The sequence below is a fragment of the Drosophila miranda genome (genome assembly GCF_003369915.1).
Source record: "Drosophila miranda strain MSH22 chromosome Y unlocalized genomic scaffold, D.miranda_PacBio2.1 Contig_Y1_pilon, whole genome shotgun sequence".
Lineage (NCBI taxonomy): Eukaryota > Metazoa > Arthropoda > Insecta > Diptera > Drosophilidae > Drosophila > Drosophila miranda.
Genome location: NW_022881603.1, coordinates 21,691,663 through 21,711,860, shown reverse-complemented (window position 1 = coordinate 21,711,860; position 20,198 = coordinate 21,691,663). Strand labels below are relative to the sequence as shown.

General features: G+C 52.8%; 2 protein-coding genes across 3 annotated transcripts in view; one reads left to right on the top strand and one right to left on the bottom strand.

Annotated features, from left to right (window-relative positions):
• Window positions 1-20,198, bottom strand: part of LOC117185734 (dnaJ homolog subfamily B member 3-like) — an 89,843-nt gene that overhangs the window by 5,674 nt on the left and 63,971 nt on the right. The gene's annotated exons all lie outside the window — the stretch shown is intronic.
• Window positions 706-7,517, top strand: LOC117189860. Its single transcript, XM_033394928.1, has 2 exons — window positions 706-737; window positions 6,444-7,517. Exon 2 carries the CDS (start codon window positions 6,504-6,506, stop codon window positions 7,353-7,355), a length of 852 nt encoding a protein of 283 aa, XP_033250819.1. The 5' UTR covers window positions 706-737; window positions 6,444-6,503; the 3' UTR covers window positions 7,356-7,517.

Sequence of the window (20,198 nt, the reverse complement as noted above, 5' to 3'; positions counted from 1 at the left end):
TATAATTTTGTTGTTGTCGGGACATAAGGGTTAAGAATATATCAAAAAATTCGTCCGTGAACAACCTTCATCATCAACAAGCAAGCATGCACTGACGATAAGGGACAACACGAACGAACTTCGGCTCCCGACGAAACCACCTTGTATAATTGCATCATGTCCAACAGCATCAATTCAGCGACGGCCGAAGACGAGAAGCGCCGAAAAGATAAGCCGCCAGCGTCGACGCAGCAACGAAGCGCTGGAACGGTAAGCCCACAGCAGCAACGGCAGAAGAGAGACGCGGAAAACTAAAGCGAAGTAACGACGCGCCAGCAGCGAGACAGAGAGACGAAAGTCACCGGCGCAGCGTAGACGCCGAACGACGGCGCCAGCCCTCTGCCGCCGCGGAAGATGACGACGCTAGCCGCCCACGCTGACGCTGGATCGGAAAGCCAGCAGAACGCCGGCTCTGAGCTGGGAAAACGTGGAAAGGAAAGGTCGTTTGGAAGCAGTCGTAGGAGTCGGACGTGTTCGCGGATAAAATTCGAGTGGCGTAGGAAAAAGTAAAAAAACACGTGGCGGCCCGGATCCACGCCAACGCTATCAGTGACACGGGGAAGATCCGGCATCGACGCTGCGCTTACGAGGAGAAGACCCTGCATCGATACTACACTTACGGAGAGGAGATCCTGCATCTACGCTGCACCCACGGGGAAGAGGAGGCTTTCGACGAATACAAGCGTGGGAGTTCAGGGGTAAGCGAGTTTCTGGACGTGCATACGGACTGCTGAGCGGTGCGATAGGTAGGGAACCCAGAAAGAATAAAGTGAAATGTAATATAACAGAAACATAGCACGACCACCAACAATCTATACACTAGGGAACCTGGAGGCCCGAGGCTTCATCTTCCCTGCCCTTCCTCCCGCCTCTTGCCCGAGTCTGTGTGATTACATCCAGTAGTTCGTAGCCCGACCGGATCCTGAGGCCGCTGTCCGGCGATTGCCTAGGCGTTCCCGGTGATACCTGTCGGCGTTCCCTCCGCATGATCCCATCCCGTAGTTTGTGAACCCGCAACGTCCCGAGGCCGCGATCCGACGATCGTCTAAGCGCCCCCGGTGACTCCTGTTGGTGTCTCGCCTGATCCCCGTAGTTCCCTGGGTCCCGAAGGGGCTGTCCGGCGATTGCCTAAACCCTCTCGGCGATACCTGACCTGTATGATAAAGATTTTCGCAGTAATGTTTAGCCCGATAGTGTCCCGTGAGTGCTATCCGGCGATTGCCTAAGCGCTCTCGGCGATACGCGTCGGTATTCTCGTACTCGGAGTAATTCTTAGTTCGGCGGTGTCCCGTAAGTGCTATCCGGCGATTGCCTAGGCACTCTCGGCGATGCTTGCCGGTACCCGACCCTCGTAGTAATTCTTAGTTCGACAGCGTCCCGTAAGTGCTATCCGGCGATTGCCTAGGCATTCTCGGCGATGCCTGTCGATATCCCCGACCCCCGTAGTAATTCTTAGTTCGGCGGTGTCCCGTAAGTGCTATCCGGCGATTGCCTAGGCACTCTCGGCGATGCCTGTCGATATCCCTGACCCCCGTAGTAATTCTTAGCTCGACAGTGTCCCGTAAGTGCTATCCGGCGATTGCCTAGGCACTCTCGGTGATGCTCGTCGATATCCCTGGCCCTCGTAGTAATTCTTAGGCCGACAGGGTCCCGTAAGTACCGTCCGGCGATAGCCTAGGTACTCTCGGCGATACTTGTCGGTATTTCCGCATAGCAAAGTTCCACTTTCCGCGTCGTAGTAATTCTTAGGCCGACAGGGTCCCGTAAGTACCGTCCGGCGATACTTGTCGGTATTCCCGCATAGCAAAGTTCCCCTTTCCGCGTCGGAGTAGTTCTTAGGCCGACAGGGTCCCGTAAGTATCGTCCGGCGATAGCCTAGGTACTCTCGGCGATACTTGTCGGTATTCCCGCATAGCATAGTCCCCCTTTCCGCTTCGTAGTAACTCTCAGGCCGGCGGGGTCCCGTAAGTACTGACCGGCGATAGCCGAGGTACTCTCGGCGACACCTGTCGGTGTTATCGCATAGTAAAGACCTCCGTATTGATTCTGAGTTCGGTGGGGCCCTGAAGGCGCTATTCGGCGATAACCGGAGTGTTCTCGGTGAAACCAACTGCCCCGTCCCACGCTACGATCGCTCCCGTCCGCGGGACTGCGGCCCCGTCCCCCATCGTCGGTCCGAAATACGGAGTCCCGGCAAATTATAAATATTGCTGTAATTTCGACCCTGGAGTAGACTGAGATATGTACCCCAGCCCAGGATCGCTTCCTTACAGATGGCGCCCGAGCAGGGACTCCGGGATTCCGTTATGTTTTGGGGCGCTAAGTGGAACAGTCGATCAGAAGAAAGAGTAGCAGGGGGAATCGGGACTGTACCATGCGCAAGCACGGCCAGTCGGAATCATTAGGACAAGAATAGCTGTATATCTCTGAAAAAAAAAACCGCACGTGAGGTCGCCCATTATTCACGTACAGCCGAGGCTGGCTTCCCTAACCTCCCTAGCAATGGCGTCAGCACGTGGCCGCTGCGCCCACATGAGGAGGAGAGCGCCGCGGCGAGGCGGCAGAGAAAGAGAACCGAGCCGAAGCTGGGCAGAAATCGCTAGAGAGAGAGCGACACGTACGCGGCGAGCAGCGAGTCGTGAGCGGTAGAGGCCGAGCGAGACCAACCAGCCCGGCTATATATTTCGTACTCAGACCCAGAAGAGGATAGTCAACGCCCGGCCCTCAGCGAGAAGAGTCAATGCCCGGCCCTCAGCGCGAGCAGTCAACGCCCGGTCTTCAGCGTGATCATTCAATGCCCGGCCTACAAAACAATAGCCGATAGTCAACGCCCGGCCCTCAGCGAGAATAGTCGATGCCCGACCCTCAGCGCGAGCAGTCAACGCCCGGTCTTCAGAGCAGTCATTCAATGCACGGTCTTCAGCGTGATCATTCAAAGCCCAGCCTACAAAACGATAGCGGAGAGTAAACGCCCGGCCTTCGAAGTGATCAGTCAGCGTTCAGCCATCAACACCGGACGAGATCCAACGCTTAAATCAACGAACCCAGCACGACCAGGACCACCAGGACAATCCCCAGGACGACGACAGCAAGGACTATCGACCGGCCTAGCCAGGATCAACAGTCAGGACAATTCCAAGGACAACGATAGCAAGGACTATCGACCAGGACCCCAAGCAGCAAGGACGCCAAGGACGCCTCCACTGGACAACCGTGTTAACCGTGCATACAACGCGCTTCCGTGACTAGCCCCAAGGACTCCGGTATTCAGTGCGTTACCTAAGAAAAGATTCTACCGGAGGGTCAATACGTGATACTACCGTCGGAAACGCGAAAGACCTCGAAGTGCCAGTTCGACCACCGTGCTTTGACATGGGGGTACAGTGGATTTCGTATCGGCGCAAGGACGAATTGCAGGCCATCGCAGCCGGATCTCGGCCTTTATTTCGCGCGGTGAGCATCCGACTGCCATCGAAAAACGGATCAAAGAGCTCGGAATGGTCTTCGACCGAGTCAGCGAGAGCGGAAGGAAGGGATCTGTGCGGAGCTGCCTCTATCTATCATAATTCCCGAGTTCCCACGTGCAGCTCACGGCGACTCTGGCCGGCTTGCAACCACGACTGACCGGCGACATGGTGACAATCACCACCAGCACCGCTTCCCCGAGGGAAGAAATTTCCTTCGCCGCCCTGGCCGATAAACTGCGCAATTGGGGTCTGAAGTTCGACGGACACTCGGATGCGCTGGCTTTCATCGAACGGTTGGAAGAAAGGGTCGACTCATATGGCGGAAGCCCAGCACAACTGCCGCGAGCCATCTCCGGGCTACTAACTGGCAAGGCAGAAGGATGGTTTAGGACGTTCCAGAGGCAAGGCAAGCCATGGACCGAGTTCCGGAAGGAGTTCTTGGAGTTCTTCCTACCCCCGCGATACTTTCAGCGCTTGGAAGATACGATCCGCTCCCGTCGCCAACGACCCCGAGAAGCCTTTCAGGACTACTTGATCGACCTCAGACTCATGATGCAACGAGCTCAGTATTCTCCAGACAGGGAGCTGGACAGGATCTACGAGAACCTTCGGCCGGAATACCAACTGTTCACCCGTAGACATGAGTTCGAGACGTTCCGAGAACTGACCCAATTGATAGTAGCGTACGAGACAACGCGGGACCGCGAACAAACCCACCCAGCTAACGACCGCCCAAATACGAAAACCAGAACGCCATCATACCAAGGACCCGGATTATCCACCCCACAGCATGCCCCTCCAGACCAAACCGGGCCCTCCCGGAGCGCCGAGACGGCAAGCCGCGTAGTGACCCAGGATGGAGACCGGCCGGTGAACACACGCCGGGCCTGCCGGAATTGCTGGGAGGAAGGTCATTTCAGCAGTTCATGCAGGAATCGGCGAGTGCTATTCTGTTGGGAGTGTGGCCGCCGCGGCATCCAGACGATCGACTGCTGTAGGCTATCCGAGTCGGGAAACGGGCCGAGTCTCCGCTCGTCAGGGATCCGATCGGAGACATACCTCCATGGCCCCCAGGAGTAACTCATCCTTTAAGTTTGGAAGGAGGCAGGATCGCCGCGCTAGTTACCATCGAAGGAGTACCGCTCACAGCTACCCTCGACACGGGAGCAACGCGGTCGTTCGTCAGTCAACGCATCGCTCATGAAGTAAGTACCGGAGGGAACGCACGGAATATAAGGACTACCGTCCGCCTGGCGGACGGTACAGCAAAGGAGGTGACGCAAGCAGTTTCGGTCAAGGTACGTCTGGATCAACAGGAAACGCGGGTGATTCTATTAGTCCTACCTATGGTAGTGGACGACATCATACTGGGGCTCGATTTACTTTGCGGCGTCCAGGCCATAATACAATGCGGACGAGCGTACTTGCAGTTCACCCAGCGGGCGATCCGGGAAACCAACCCGATCCCAACATCATCCTCGACTCGGCCCCGCATGGTTACTTTTAGTGACGAAAGTCCCGCGACTGCATCCGCTGCTCCTACCCACTCGACCAATCCAACAGCGACCCACCGGACGAAGCCGACGCACCCGAACCTCGACCACGCCAGACCCAGCAATGTACCAGTGACAACGCACCAGAATCTCGACCACGCCAGACCCAGCAACGTAACCATGACAGCGCACCGGAGTCTCGAACACGCCAGACGCATCAACGTACCAGTGACAACGCACCAGAATCCCGACCACGCCAGACCCAGCAATGTACCAGTGACAACGCACCAGAATCCCAACCACGCCAGACCCATCAACGTAATCATGACAACGCACCGGAATCTCGACCACGCCGGACCCAGCAACGTAACCATGACAACGCCCCAGGATCTCGAACGCGCCAGACTCAGCAACGCCACCCGAACCCGACCCACAATTCGATACGACCACGCCAGAACCATCAACGAAGATTCGACGGAGACGACTGCGACACCGCTGGACTCACCCAGGGCCATTCCGTCCGCCTCGAAGAACACCCAAAGCAACGAAGATTCGACGGAGACGACTGCGACACCGCTGGACACACCCAGGGCCAGTCCGTCTGCCTCGAAAACCACTCAGAGTAACCCTACCAAGACAACGGAGCTAAGCCACGACCACGCCAGAACCAGCAGTAACATCAGGACAACGTTTCTAAGTTTCGACCACGCCAGACCCAGCAGCAATACAAGGACAACGCTTCTAAGCCCCGACCACGCCAGACCCAGCAGTAATACATGGACAACGCATCTAAGCCCCGACAGAGACGGACCCGACGGCGCTAAAAATATAACACGATCGACGCGAGCCAAATCAGAAATGCCCAGCAGTGCGGCTCAATCAGAGCGAACGACCCCACGGGAAACCAGCATCGCTCTACACCACGACCCGCTACGCCTGGAAGACCACGGCCCCGAAAGACATGGGCGGGTCAAGGTAGACCAACTCGCACCCAACGAATTATCAACTCGCCCCGTTAGCCGATGCCGCGGCCGGTCGACAACGCAACCCTTTTCGAAGATCAGACTCGACTAACCCAGTTACCGTGAACCTCGACTACAGGTTCATCAAGGCAAACGAAGGAAAACTGCGAGTTTAGCCGACTTAAAGGCGTTCCACGGAGTGGACCACCCCGAGGAGAACCCAACGACGTTGGAGAGACCTGAATGACCTGCCGACTTCGCAAGGGCCACTTACGGTAGCGCGCTACTGTCACGTCCTCGCCCCGTAAGGGACGCGACCCACGAAACCGTAAGCTACGTATACATCCCCTTATGGGATTAGATAAGTACTACACCCAATGTAAACATCTTCTTACTCGCACCACTCAAGCAGGATAGGGGGAGGGTATTAATACTTCTAGTTAAGACAGGCAGGTTCTAACCGACAGTCATTTTCTCCCTAGAATCGACTGAAGACATGAAGCGTCTAAGAGACGGAAGGCAAGCTCGCCCCCTAGGGGCAAATGGTGATACGACGGGACACCCTAGCGGAGACCAGCTGCCTGAAGTCCCGGCACCTGCCGACGACCGACGACGGCTGGATCGTCGACCCCAATGGGCCATCCGCCTCCCGTCAAGCCCAGCTGAGGCGGGTCGGAGAGGCGACACTTCGACAACAGGACAGGATGCCATGGGGCCAGCGCGCGGCAGCCATCCAAGGGTGGATCGACCAACAAACCCAGGACCCGGGGACCGACGCCGAAGAGGAAGTAGAGCCCGATGGCCGCTTCGCAACCGCAGGTGTCCGCTCGGCGCCCAATCACGACGTCGCCGCCCTGAATCGCCGTTGGTTCGGGAGTTATGGGGCTGCCATCGACGACGACAACGCGACAACGGACACCGACGAGCACGAGACGATAATACGCGACGCTCAAAGCCTGGCGTCCACGCTGCAGGACGAAGGGAACAGACACCCACTGGCTCGCGGGAACGAATGGGACTCGCCCCTTTGGGCCGAGTGGAACCTGGCCGGTCAAGGTCGGGCAGCCACCCCTCCAGCAGTACACCACGAGGACGAATCCGGGGACGGTGCTGGACCACACTACTCCGACGTGTCCCACGCAAGCGATACAGGGGGGGAAGTAGGACCCCAACGCGACGACGGAGGGTCCGATTCCGGGTCCCTCATGAGCCTGGGCTTCGCGCCCCAGGCGAACCAGCAGTGGGCACCAGCCAACCCGTCGGGGTCAGATGATGTCCCGCCTCCCCTCGTAGCCGCCCACGCCATCACCGTATTCTTACGCGATCGCGCCTACCGACTGGGAGTCCGGCGACTGGAGGTCCATGATGGCACTTGCTTCCGCAAAAAAATTTAACCGGCAGCCGGGCCGTCACCAACACTCTTCGGCACCCCCGAAGTATGGAGGGGGTGTGAGGGAGCGTACGCTCCACCCACATTTTTTCCGCCCATCAGTTCGCCGTCATTTTCCCATTGGAGGGACCCGAGATTACGTTATTAGAATTAAGATTTTTGACTTTTCTTTATTGACTTTTCAGTTTTATGTTAAGGGGGGGAGGGGGAAGGCCACGAAGGCTACCTAACATTAATTTTATATATTATACGGCCCGAGAGGTCTCTAAGCCCCACGTAGCTTATTATCTTCTTTAAAGGGGGGGCAAGTCGAGATCACGGCGGACGCCACTGGCTTTTCAGAACCAAAACCCAACAACAACGACGCAGCAGCAGCCAAAACGAGAGAGGAATACACCGAGGACCGAAAACCAACGGCATCGACGCAGCAACGGGGAGGAGTACACCAAGAAACAAAACCCGACAACAACAACGCAGCGGAAGCCAAAGAGAGAGAGAAATACACCATGAACCGAAGCGGTAGCCAACAGCGACGGCCGAAGACGAGAAGCGCCGAAAAGATAAGCCGCCAGCGTCGACGCAGCAACGAAGCGCTGGAACGGTAAGCCCACAGCAGCAACGGCAGAAGAGAGACGCGGAAAACTAAAGCGAAGTACCGACGCGCCAGCAGCGAGACAGAGAGACGAAAGTCACCGGCGCAGCGTAGACGGCGAACGACGGCGCCAGCCCTCTGCCGCCGCGGAAGATGACGACGCTAGCCGCCCACGCTGACGCTGGATCGGAGAGCCAGCAGAACGCCGGCTCTGAGCTGGGAAAACGTGATAAGGAAAGGTCGTTTGGAAGCAGTCGTAGGAGTCGGACGTGTTCGCGGATAAAATTCGAGTGGCGTAGGAAAAAGTAAAAAAAAACACGTGGCGGCCCGGATCCACGCCAACGCTATCAGTGACACGGGGAAGATCCGGCATCGACGCTGCGCTTACGGGGAGAACACCCTGCATCGATACTACACTTACGGAGAGGAGATCCTGCATCTACGCTGCACCCACGGGGAAGAGGAGGCTTTCGACGAATACAAGCGTGGGAGTTCAGGGGTAAGCGAGTCTCTGGACGTGCACACGGGCTGCTGAGCGGTGCGATAGGTAGGGAACCCAGAAAGAATAAAGTGAAATTTAATATAACAGAAACATAGCACGACCACCAACAATCTATACACTAGGGAACCTGGAGGCCCGAGGCTTCATCTTCCCTGCCCTTCCTCCCGCCTCTTGCCCGAGTCTGTGTGATTCCATCCAGTAGTTCGTAGCCCGACCGGATCCTGAGGCCGCTGTCCGGCGATTGCCTAGGCGTTCCCGGTGATACCTGTCGGCGTTCCCTCCGCATGATCCCATCCCGTAGTTTGTGACCCCGCAGGGTCCCGAGGCCGCTATCCGACGATCGCCTAAGCGCCCCCGGTGACTCCTGTTGGTGTCTCGCCTGATCCCCGTAGTTCCCTGGGTCCCGAAGGGGCTGTCCGGCGATTGCCTAAACCCTCTCGGCGATACCTGCCCTGTATGATAAAGGCTTTCGCAGTAATGTTTAGCCCGACAGTGTCCCGTGAGTGCTATCCGGCGATTGCCTAAGCGCTCTCGGCGATACGCGTCGGTATTCTCGTACTCGTAGTAATTCTTAGTTCGGCGGTGTCCCGAAAGTGCTATCCGGCGATTGCCTAGGCACTCGCGGCGATGCTTGCCGGTATCCCCGACCCTCGTTGTAATTCTTAGTTCGACAGCGTCCCGTAAGTGCTATCCGGCGATTGCCTAGGCATTCTCGGCGATGCCTGTCGATATCCCCGACCCCCGTAGTAATTCTTAGTTCGGCGGTGTCCCGTAAGTGCTATCCGGCGATTGCCTAGGCACTCTCGGTGATGCCTGTCGATATCCCTGACCCCCGTAGTAATTCTTAGCTCGACAGTGTCCCGTAAGTGCTATCCGGCGATTGCCTAGGCACTCTCGGTGATGCTCGTCGATATCCCTGACCCTCGTAGTAATTCTTAGGCCGACAGGGTCCCGTAAGTACCGTCCGGCGATAGCCTAAGTACTCTCGGCGATACTTGTCGGTATTTCCGCATAGCAAAGTTCCCCTTTCCTCGTCGTAGTAATTCTTAGGCCGACAGGGTCCCGTAAGTACCGTCCGGCGATAGCCTAGGTACTCTCGGCGATACTTGTCGGTACTCCCGCATAGCAAAGTTCCCCTTTCCGCGTCGTAGTAATTCTGAGGCCGACAGGGTCGCGTAAGTACCGTCCGGCGATAGCCTAGGTACTCTCGGCGATACTTGTCGGTATTTCCGCATAGCAAAGTTCCCCTTTCCGCGTCGTAGTAATTCTTAGGCCGACAGGGTCCCGTAAGTACCGTCCGGCGATAGCCTAGGTACTCTCGGCGATACTTGTCAGTATTCCCGCATAGCAAAGTTCCTCTTTCCGCGTCGTAGTAATTCTTAGGCCGACAGGGTCCCGTAAGTATCGTCCGGCGATAGCCTAGGTACTCTCGGCGATACTTGTCGGTATTCCCGCATAGCATAGTCCCCCTTTCCGCTTCGTAGTAACTCTCCGGCCGGCGGGGTCCCGTAAGTACTGTCCGGCGATAGCCTAGGTACTCTCGGCGACACCTGTCGGTATTATCGCATAGTAAAGACCTCCGTATTGATTCTGAGTTCGGTGGGGCCCTGAAGGCGCTATTCGGCGATAACCGGAGTGTTCTCGGTGAAACCAACTGCCCCGTCCCACGCTACGATCGCTCCCGTCCGCGGGACTGCGGCCCCGTCCCCCATCGTCGGTCCGAAATACGAAGTCCCGGCAAATTATAAATATTGCTGTAATTTCGACCCTGGAGTAGACTGAGATATGTACCCCAGCCCAGGATCGCTTCCTTACAGATGGCGCCCGAGCAGGGACTCCGGGATTCCGTTATGTTTTGGGGCGCTAAGTGGAACAGTCGATCAGAAGAAAGAGTAGCAGGGGGAATCGGGACTGTACCATGCGCAAGCACGGCCAGTCGGAATCATTAGGACAAGAATAGCTGTATATCTCTGAAAAAAAAAACCGCACGTGAGGTCGCCCATTATTCACGTACAGCCGAGGCTGGCTTCCCTAACCTCCCTAGCAATGGCGTCAGCACGTGGCCGCTGCGCCCACATGAGGAGGAGAGCGCCGCGGCGAGGCGGCAGAGAAAGAGAACCGAGCCGAAGCTGGGCAGAAATCGCTAGAGAGAGAGCGACACGTACGCGGCGAGCAGCGAGTCGTGAGCGGTAGAGGCCGAGCGAGACCAACCAGCCCGGCTATATATTTCGTACTCAGACCCAGAAGAGGATAGTCAACGCCCGGCCCTCAGCGAGAAGAGTCAATGCCCGGCCCTCAGCGCGAGCAGTCAACGCCCGGTCTTCAGCGTGATCATTCAATGCCCGGCCTACAAAACAATAGCCGATAGTCAACGCCCGGCCCTCAGCGAGAATAGTCGATGCCCGACCCTCAGCGCGAGCAGTCAACGCCCGGTCTCCAGAGCAGTCATTCAATGCACGGTCTTCAGCGTGATCATTCAAAGCCCAGCCTACAAAACGATAGCGGAGAGTAAACGCCCAGCCTTCGAAGTGATCAGTCAGCGTTCAGCCATCAACACGGGACGAGATCCAACGCTTAAATCAACGAACGCAGCACGACCAGGACCACCAGGACAATCCCCAGGACGACGACAGCAAGGACTATCGACCGGCCTAGCCAGGATCAACAGTCAGGACAATTCCAAGGACAACGATAGCAAGGACTATCGACCAGGACCCCAAGCAGCAAGGACGCCAAGGACGCCTCCACTGGACAACCGTGTTAACCGTGCATACGACGCGCTTCCGTGACTAGCCCCAAGGACTCCGGTATTCAGTGCGTTACCTAAGAAAAGATTCTACCGGAGGGTCAATACGTGATACTACCGTCGGAAACGCGAAAGACCTCGAAGTGACAGTTCGACCACCGTGCTCTGACATGGGGGTACAGTGGATTTCGTATCGGCGCAAGGACGAATTGCAGGCCATCGCCGCCCAATTCGGCCTCGGTGAAACCGGGACAGTGGACGAACTGCGCAGCCGGATCTCGGCCTTTATTTCGCGCGGTGAGCATCCGACTGCCAACGAAAAACGGATCAAAGAGCTCGGAATGGTCTTCGACAGCGCGCCCAGCCCGAGAAACACGTCCCCGTCGCCGGGACCGAGTCAGCGAGAGCGGAAGGAAGGGATCTGTGCGGAGCAGCCTCTATCTATCATAATTCCCGAGTTCCCACGTGCAGCTCACGGCGACTCTGGCCGGCTTGCAACCACGACTGACCGACGACATGGTGACAATCACCACCAGCACCGCTTCCCCGAGGAAGCCGGAACTTCGCGACCCGGAAGGGAAGAAATTTCCTTCGCCGCCCTGGCCGATAAACTGCGCAATTGGGGTCTGAAGTTCGACGGACACTCGGATGCGCTGGCTTTCATCGAACGGTTGGAAGAAAGGGTCGACTCATATGGCGGAAGCCCAGCACAACTGCCGCGAGCCATCTCCGGGCTACTAACTGGCAAGGCAGAAGGATGGTTTAGGACGTTCCAGAGGCAAGGCAAGCCATGGACCGAGTTCCGGAAGGAGTTCTTGGAGTTCTTCCTACCCCCGCGATACTTTCAGCGCTTGGAAGATACGATCCGCTCCCGTCGCCAACGACCCGAGAAGCCTTTCAGGACTACTTGATCGACCTCAGACTCATGATGCAACGAGCTCAGTATTCTCCAGCCAGGGAGCTGGACAGGATCTACGAGAACCTTCGGCCGGAATACCAACTGTTCACCCGTAGACATGAGTTCGAGACGTTCCGAGAACTGACCCAATTGATAGTAGCGTACGAGACAACGCGGGACCGCGAACAAACCCACCCAGCTAACGACCGCCCAAATACGAAAACCAGAACGCCATCATACCAAGGACCCGGATTATCCACCCCACAGCATGCCCCTCCAGACCAAACCGGGCCCTCCCGGAGCGCCGAGACGGCAAGCCGCGTAGTGACCCAGGATGGAGACCGGCCGGTGAACACACGCCGGGCCTGCCGGAATTGCTGGGAGGAAGGTCATTTCAGCAGTTCATGCAGGAATCGGCGAGTGCTATTCTGTTGGGAGTGTGGCCGCCGCGGCATCCAGACGATCGACTGCTGTAGGCTATCCGAGTCGGGAAACGGGCCGAGTCTCCGCTCGTCAGGGATCCGATCGGAGACATACCTCCATGGCCCCCAGGAGTAACTCATCCTTTAAGTTTGGAAGGAGGCAGGATCGCCGCGCTAGTTACCATCGAAGGAGTACCGCTCACAGCTACCCTCGACACGGGAGCAACGCGGTCGTTCGTCAGTCAACGCATCGCTCATGAAGTAAGTACCGGAGGGAACGCACGGAATATAAGGACTACCGTCCGCCTGGCGGACGGTACAGCAAAGGAGGTGACGCAAGCAGTTTCGGTCAAGGTACGTCTGGATCAACAGGAAACGCGGGTGATTCTATTAGTCCTACCTATGGTAGTGGACGACATCATACTGGGGCTCGATTTACTTTGCGGCGTCCAGGCCATAATACAATGCGGACGAGCGTACTTGCAGTTGACCCAGCGGGCGATCCGGGAAACCAACCCGATCCCCACATCATCCTCGACTCGGCCCCGCATGGTTACTTTTAGTGACGAAAGTCCCGCGACCTCATCCGCTGCTCCTACCCACTCGACCAATCCAACAGCGACCCACCGGACGAAGCCGACGCACCCGAACCTCGACCACGCCAGACCCAGCAATGTACCAGTGACAACGCACCAGAATCTCGACCACGCCAGACCCAGCAACGTAACCATGACAACGCACCGGAGTCTCGAACACGCCAGACCCATCAACGTACCAGTGACAACGCACCAGAATCCCGACCACGCCAGACCCAGCAATGTACCAGTGACAACGCACCAGAATCCCAACCACGCCAGACCCATCAACGTAACCATGACAACGCACCGGAATCTCGACCACGCCGGACCCAGCAACGTAACCATGACAACGCCCCAGGATCTCGAACGCGCCAGACTCAGCAACGCCACCCGAACCCGACCCACAATTCGATACGACCACGCCAGAACCATCAACGAAGATTCGACGGAGACGACTGCGACACCGCTGGACACGCCCAGGGCCAGTCCGTCCGCCTCGAAGAACACCCAGAGCAACGAAGATTCGACGGAGACGACTGCGACACCGCTGGACACGCCCAGGGCCAGTCCGTCCGCCTCGAAGAACACCCAAAGCAACGAAGATTCGACGGAGACGACTGCGACACCGCTGGACACACCCAGGGCCAGTCCGTCCGCCTCGAAGAACACCCAAAGCAACGAAGATTCGACGGAGACGACTGCGACACCGCTGGACACACCCAGGGCCAGTCCGTCTGCCTCGAAAACCACCCAGAGTATCCCTACCAAGACAACGGAGCTAAGCCACGACCACGCCAGAACCAGCAGTAACATCAGGACAACGTATCTAAGCTTCGACCACGCCAGACTCAGCAGCAATACAAGGACAACGCATCGAAGCCTCGACCACGCCAGACCCAGCAGCAATACAAGGACAACGCATCTAAGCCCCGACCGAGACGGACCCGGCGGCGCTAAAAATATAACACGATCGACGCGAGCCAAATCAGAAATGCACAGCAGTGCGGCTCAATCAGAGCGAACGACCCCACGGGAAACCAGCATCGCTCTACACCACGACCCGCTACGCCTGGAAGACCACGGCCCCGAAGGACATAGGCGGGTCAAGGTAGACTCACCCCCCACCGAATTATCAACTGGCCCTGGACGGTTTTCTAAGGGTTAAACTACAAAGAGAGTGAGAGCGCTCTAACTGCGATTGCCCACTCGGAGAACGGCGTCGTTTCATGCTAGGGCGGCGTAACCTCGTCTCCGATCACCATGAAGAGTCTTCGTTTGCGTGTCGACGAAATCACAACGACAATTAGCAGTTGCAGCCGGCCGCGCTTAAACCCGTATTACCCATTACATTGTACTCTATACGCGATTAAGATTAAAGTTTAAGTTAAGTAAGGTCCAAATGAATAAATCTCGAATTGTCTATATCGTGTAGTACATTATTAAACGCAAAGATTCCCCAGAGCATTTCTGCTCAACATTGAAATCTCGTATCGAGGATTTCACAACATTTTTGGTGGCCCTTGGGGGGAACCGCGTTTAATTCGTACTATACGCATATGATTCTACCTCGTTCCGCGTTCAGTTAAATGTAAAATAAAATCATATTTTACCGGCTGCAACTGTAAACGGCAAACACAACGCAAACCAACGGTTTATCCAACAGCCGCTATCTCTCGCACGAAGCAGGGACAAAGAAGACCAGACGATAGCTCTGCGCCTGGACAGTAGCCTCACTGCAGCACACAACAACAACACAAGCCGACGGTTAGACAGCAGCCTCTCTCTCGTGCAAAGCAGAGACCAAGAGACCAACGAGCGTTCTGTTGCTGCACATCATCTCTAGACACAAGGCCTCAACTCAACGCTCACAGTAGCACAGCTTCTGCTCTCCGCTCGGACAACACCAACAACAACGACTCGCAAGTTCTCTTAAGCTACGCTTTAAGCAAAGAGAAGCACTCCCGAGTACCAGAGTAAGTGTTTCGTTGTGGGTATTTTGTACAAGGTCAAAGAGAGTGCAACTAAGGGTGAGAAAGGTACATACACATATAACAGCAACATGTCAACAGCCGAGTCCCACGACCTCGAAGCCGATCCTCAGGTGGAGATCGACAATCTCAGTGTTATTCAGACAAATCTCATTGCGAGGGTTAATCAAACGGTGCGTAATTTCAGAAAGGATGGCGCAGATCGGAAAACAACATATGCTTAATGTTGCGACGGTTTGTCTCAGTTCTTTCAAGAATCTAGATGTTCAGCATTGGATGGCTCATCATATCACTTCCAGACTGTCAAGCACGACACTGCAAGCTTGGGAGCTCCATCTCGGTAGCTCTGCCGAACTTGTGTAGTGGCCAGTTGTGACTCTAAAACTCCAGAGAACAGCTTGGGAAGTACGGCCCTCGCGTTTAACATTAACTCTGCTCTTTACAAAAACAAGATAAGAGATCAATTACAAGAGAGCAGTAGTTAAAGCTTCCATTGAAGAGCTTAATGTCTAATTTAGAGAAGCAGCGTGGATCTGTGGGAGTTATGTTTTAAAGCTTTACTAGAAATCATACGATTACTCCGTTAGTCGTGGAAGCTATGTGTAAGCTTTGCTTAGCATTGTACGATTACTCCGTTATCTAGGGAAGCAAGGTGTAAGCTTTGTCTAAAATCGTACGATTACCCCGTTGGTTGTGGAAGGTAAAGTTCCGATCGTAAGGGCTAATGCAAGTAATAGAACTTCTGGCTAGATCATTGCTATAGTGAATCTGTGCGAATTCGGATGTGTCTTTTTATACAAATATATATATCCAAGTGAATTTGAGAACGTTGTGCAATAAAACACGTGCCAAGTAAATTGAAGTTCTGGTGGACTACATTATTCCTTTTGGATTAAGAAAAATAAAAGGTATTTGGACCTTACAATAGTGACACAGCTTTAACAGTCTCGTATCATAGGGCTGGAAATCTTACTACGTTCGACACTGGGAAAGAAAAACCAATTGACCCCCTCCAAGAACGAGGTCGTCAAAGTCCATCGATTTCTTAGTAGATCTGGGAAAGACCTCGGATTTCCCAGGAACCAGCATCTACATAAACCAACGATAACTACAACCAAATAAACCAGAAAGAGCCGTCCGAAGATATACTAGAGTGAAACCCGAAGTTATGTGGAGGCATACTTGATCTGAAGTACATTTTGGAGTAAGACGAGAAGAATGGTTTTCTTGCGAATTAGGAGAAACTAATATGCCGCACTCGTCACCCTTCTCGCTTATGACTCAAGCGCGCGGCTAAGGCTTTCGCATGTAGTTCTTCGCAGTGTGTGGAGTGGCTCTCAAACTGTGAAAATAAAACATTATTCTGCGGCGATCCACACTGCCGTTTAATAGTCGTCGTGTGAAAATGTACCAAAGTATTAGTTTTGAGTCTCGTCATGAGATTTTCCATTTATTAAAGATTAGGCTACGCACTAACTATTTTTGTATTGTATAGATTTAAAGAGAAAAAAAAAAACCAATAATGTATATAATTACCCATAATTAGAAATTAGCGCAAATGAAAACCACATTTTTTTAAGATCAGCCGTTGAGTGGCAAATCGTCGTCGTACGGGTATGGAAATGGAAAGAAAATCGGTGTTTCATCCGAATTAGAAGTGAAGACCTGTATATTCATAATTTTTCTCCCTTCCTCAGAATATGTTCCTACGTCGCCCCTTGAGCTCAACGGACACGCCGGATAATTCGTATAAAGTATGAGTGAGTTACGAACTTCCTTAAACGGAATTCTCGAGTATTTTCGAGATATATATCTGTCTTATAAAACTTCTATTCCGGTATATAAAACAACCATAGCCGTGCCATAATTAAAGCGGATCGGCTACTAATTTTTCTTTCACGTTTGCATTCTAGTTATATAATTATCATATTTTTCTCTTCTTTCCAATTTAATTTCTTTTACGCCATATTCTCTACACATAAGTCTACAAAGTCATCTGAGTTCCCCAAGAGCGACGGAATATAGCCTGACTATTTGTCGGTAGTCGGTTAAACAGTTAGTTAAAATTCACATTATTTTCTTTTTGATTTCTTTTGTAGAGTTCCTTTTGAACATTAAATCAAGTGTACCTAAAACATCTTTGCGAATGTGTTCGTATAGCAGATAGGAGAGTAGGAAAGATCCCACGACATTCCGGCGAGCTAGTTAGAGCATAGCTAGAGGTACACGTTCCGAAATCCTGCTATACTATTGGTGTCTGACCGTCAAAAAAAATTATGTACAACCTCCATCCGTACATACAATCTCACACCTCTACGAATATGAATTTCTGGCACATTACATAGATTGGCGCCCAACGTGGGGCCAGAGTACGAGTTACTACTGGTTAAAACCCCCAAAAACTTTGCTCGTTGCAATTTTAAACTCCACATTAAAATTAATAATTCCCGTCCAACTACTGTAACGGAGGATATTGATGGAATTTTGGGTTTAAGATTCTGAGTTTCGGAATACCTAACCAAATAGAATCCGCCAGGTAGCAAGAGATGGAAACTGATATTTTTTTTGTTACCAGAATTAATTTGCGAATATACGACAGCTATTCACAAAGGCGGATAGGTCGGCCAAATTATAATAGGATAACCCCAAAAGAGTTTATGAAGGAAGAGTTTCGATGGCTTTCGGAAGTCTATTTTTCTAGATATAGATTTGGAAATTAGCCATTGCCAAGGTTACTGACCACATAAACATACCATAGACCAATTTAGATTTCATTGAGGTTATATTCCGGCGACAAGAGAAAGCGTATATCGGACGGAGTCAAGCTCGAAAAGGACAAATATTGGGTATTTAGGAAAATTTTGTAGAATTTATTGAAGCTTTGGTCCTATAATTAGGGATTTCCACATTTAGTGATCAGAACTCGTATTACTGGGTTACCTTAACATGTCACCAGTACAACGTCCCCCAGGGGGCAAGGCGTCGGGTGACGTGGACGCGCAGATCTGTGGTATATGTCAAGAAGCCATAAGAAGAAGTCAACTAATATGTACTGCGTCTTGTGGGCACCGGTATCATGATACTTGCATGAAAGAATTCGTGAAAAATAACAGAAATTGCCCCGTATGTAGGGCGGAGTTGAATCCGGAGGAACTTTCGTTTGATGAGAATACTCTAGCAGCCGAATTACCACCCGACATGGGTTCGGGTATAGTGCCGTTAGAAGGGGGATCCAACCCGGAGTCAAACGCCTTAGAGAGAGGACATCAAAAGTCAAGAGGGGCTAGGCCTAAACAGGGACGGGGAACTACATCGCGCAGAGGGATGCATACTAGGTTGCAGTCTCAACAATTTCGGGATAATTCTTTGGGCAGTATCAGCCATAGGTCGGGCGAAGGAGATATGCCGGAAAGAACCATTGAGGTTATACAAGCCCTGATAAAAGGTGAGCAGAAAGATATGATGGTGGAGCTAAGTTCATTCGTTAAGAATTTGATCGAAGAAAACCTACGCGGACAATTAGGTAGGATGACTATAGCTTCAGATAGCACGCCTGCGCAAGCGACAAGGCAAAATCACGAGCCTAATATAACAGGAAACTCGTTGTCTTCAGAAAATGGAAGGGAAAGGGGATTACCACATCCAAATGTCTCTAACAGGGCAATAGCTCCTGGGAAGGCCGCTAATATCTTAGCCAGTTGGCGACTAAAGTTTGACGGATCCAAAGACGCTATGCACGTCGACGAATTCCTGTACAGGGTTCGTTCACTTACATCCTCCACTTTAAATAACGATTACGAATTACTCTGTGACAATATGCATCTGCTTTTCTCGCTTTGGAACTTCCATAGAAAGAACCCACAGTTCTCTTGGCAAACTTTTTCTGCCTCGTTTAGACAACGATTCGATGATGCTAAAGATGATTTCGACTTGTGGGAGTTGATTAGAAAACGCCGTCAGAGAGAGGGTGAATCGTTTGACGATTACCAGACGGCCGTCGAAGAATTAGTGTCCAGGCTCTCACACGAGGTTAGCGAAAATAAGTTAGTAGACATTTTAAAACGTAACGCAAAAACGGCCCTCAGATATGAACTCTTGCATCTCAAAATCAGTTATCGAACTGGCCTGAGAGAAGAAGTTCGCAAGCATGAAAACTTCTGTAAAGACAACCATAACCCTTTTCCACGAGGTAAATTCAGCAAACCGAATGTAGCAGAAATACTTACGGACAATGAAGATATGGAGGAAGAAGACGTTTCGCAGATTTATCGTAAGAAACTGGTATGCTGGAACTGCGACCAGGAAGGGAATCGTTTTGATGATTGTTTAGGAGAAAGGCGAATTTTCTGCTATGGGGGTGGTGCTAAGGATATTTATAAACCTCGATGCCTCAAATGTAACCCAGCGAAAAACTTGAAACGGGATGTACCGACCGGAGCCCAGTCAGTACATCCGACCAAGAACAGCAACTAAACGAAAGTAAACCAACTACCTTAAGAGGGCTTTTCGAAGGGGTAGTTGACGTAAAACCGGATATGATACTACACCAAATTTGTACAGGTATAGATGTAGCGACTCAAACGATGGAGAGCAAAGAGTTAGATTCAGAAAATGTGAATACGTGGTTTAAATTGATAGTTAAGCCCAAACGATCGACGGTCCGGAGACGAGCGTTCTGGAAAAAGGTCCAATCTGTTCAAAAACGTTTAGTCTCAGCAGTTATTCTGAGTTCAGATAACCGATTGTACACGGAGGTAATGATCGTAGGGCAAACTTATAAGGCTTTGCTGGATTCAGGAGCAACCATTAGTTGTTTGGGTGGGAGAGCAGCAACCTTTTTAGCACATCACCCACAATCTCAGAAGTGTTTGGGAACCATACGCACTGCCAGCAACGAAGCTTGTACCGTAGTGTCCAAATTGGTGGTTCCGATTGAATTCCGTAAAATAGTTAAGGAAGTAGAGTTCTTTATCCTACCAGATTTAAAGCAAGATTTTTATTTAGGAGTTGACTTTTGGAAAGATTTCGGTCTTCTATCCCAATTATTGACCCGAGAAGCAACTGTGAGCTGTTTGGAGAATAGAGACGACACGATTATGAAGGAAAAGCCTAAAATGCATT

Excerpts from the sequence above, each read along its gene's own strand:
- LOC117189860 (XM_033394928.1), top strand. The coding sequence starts at position 6,504 with ATGGTGATACGACGGGACACCCTAGCGGAGACCAGCTGCCTGAAGTCC.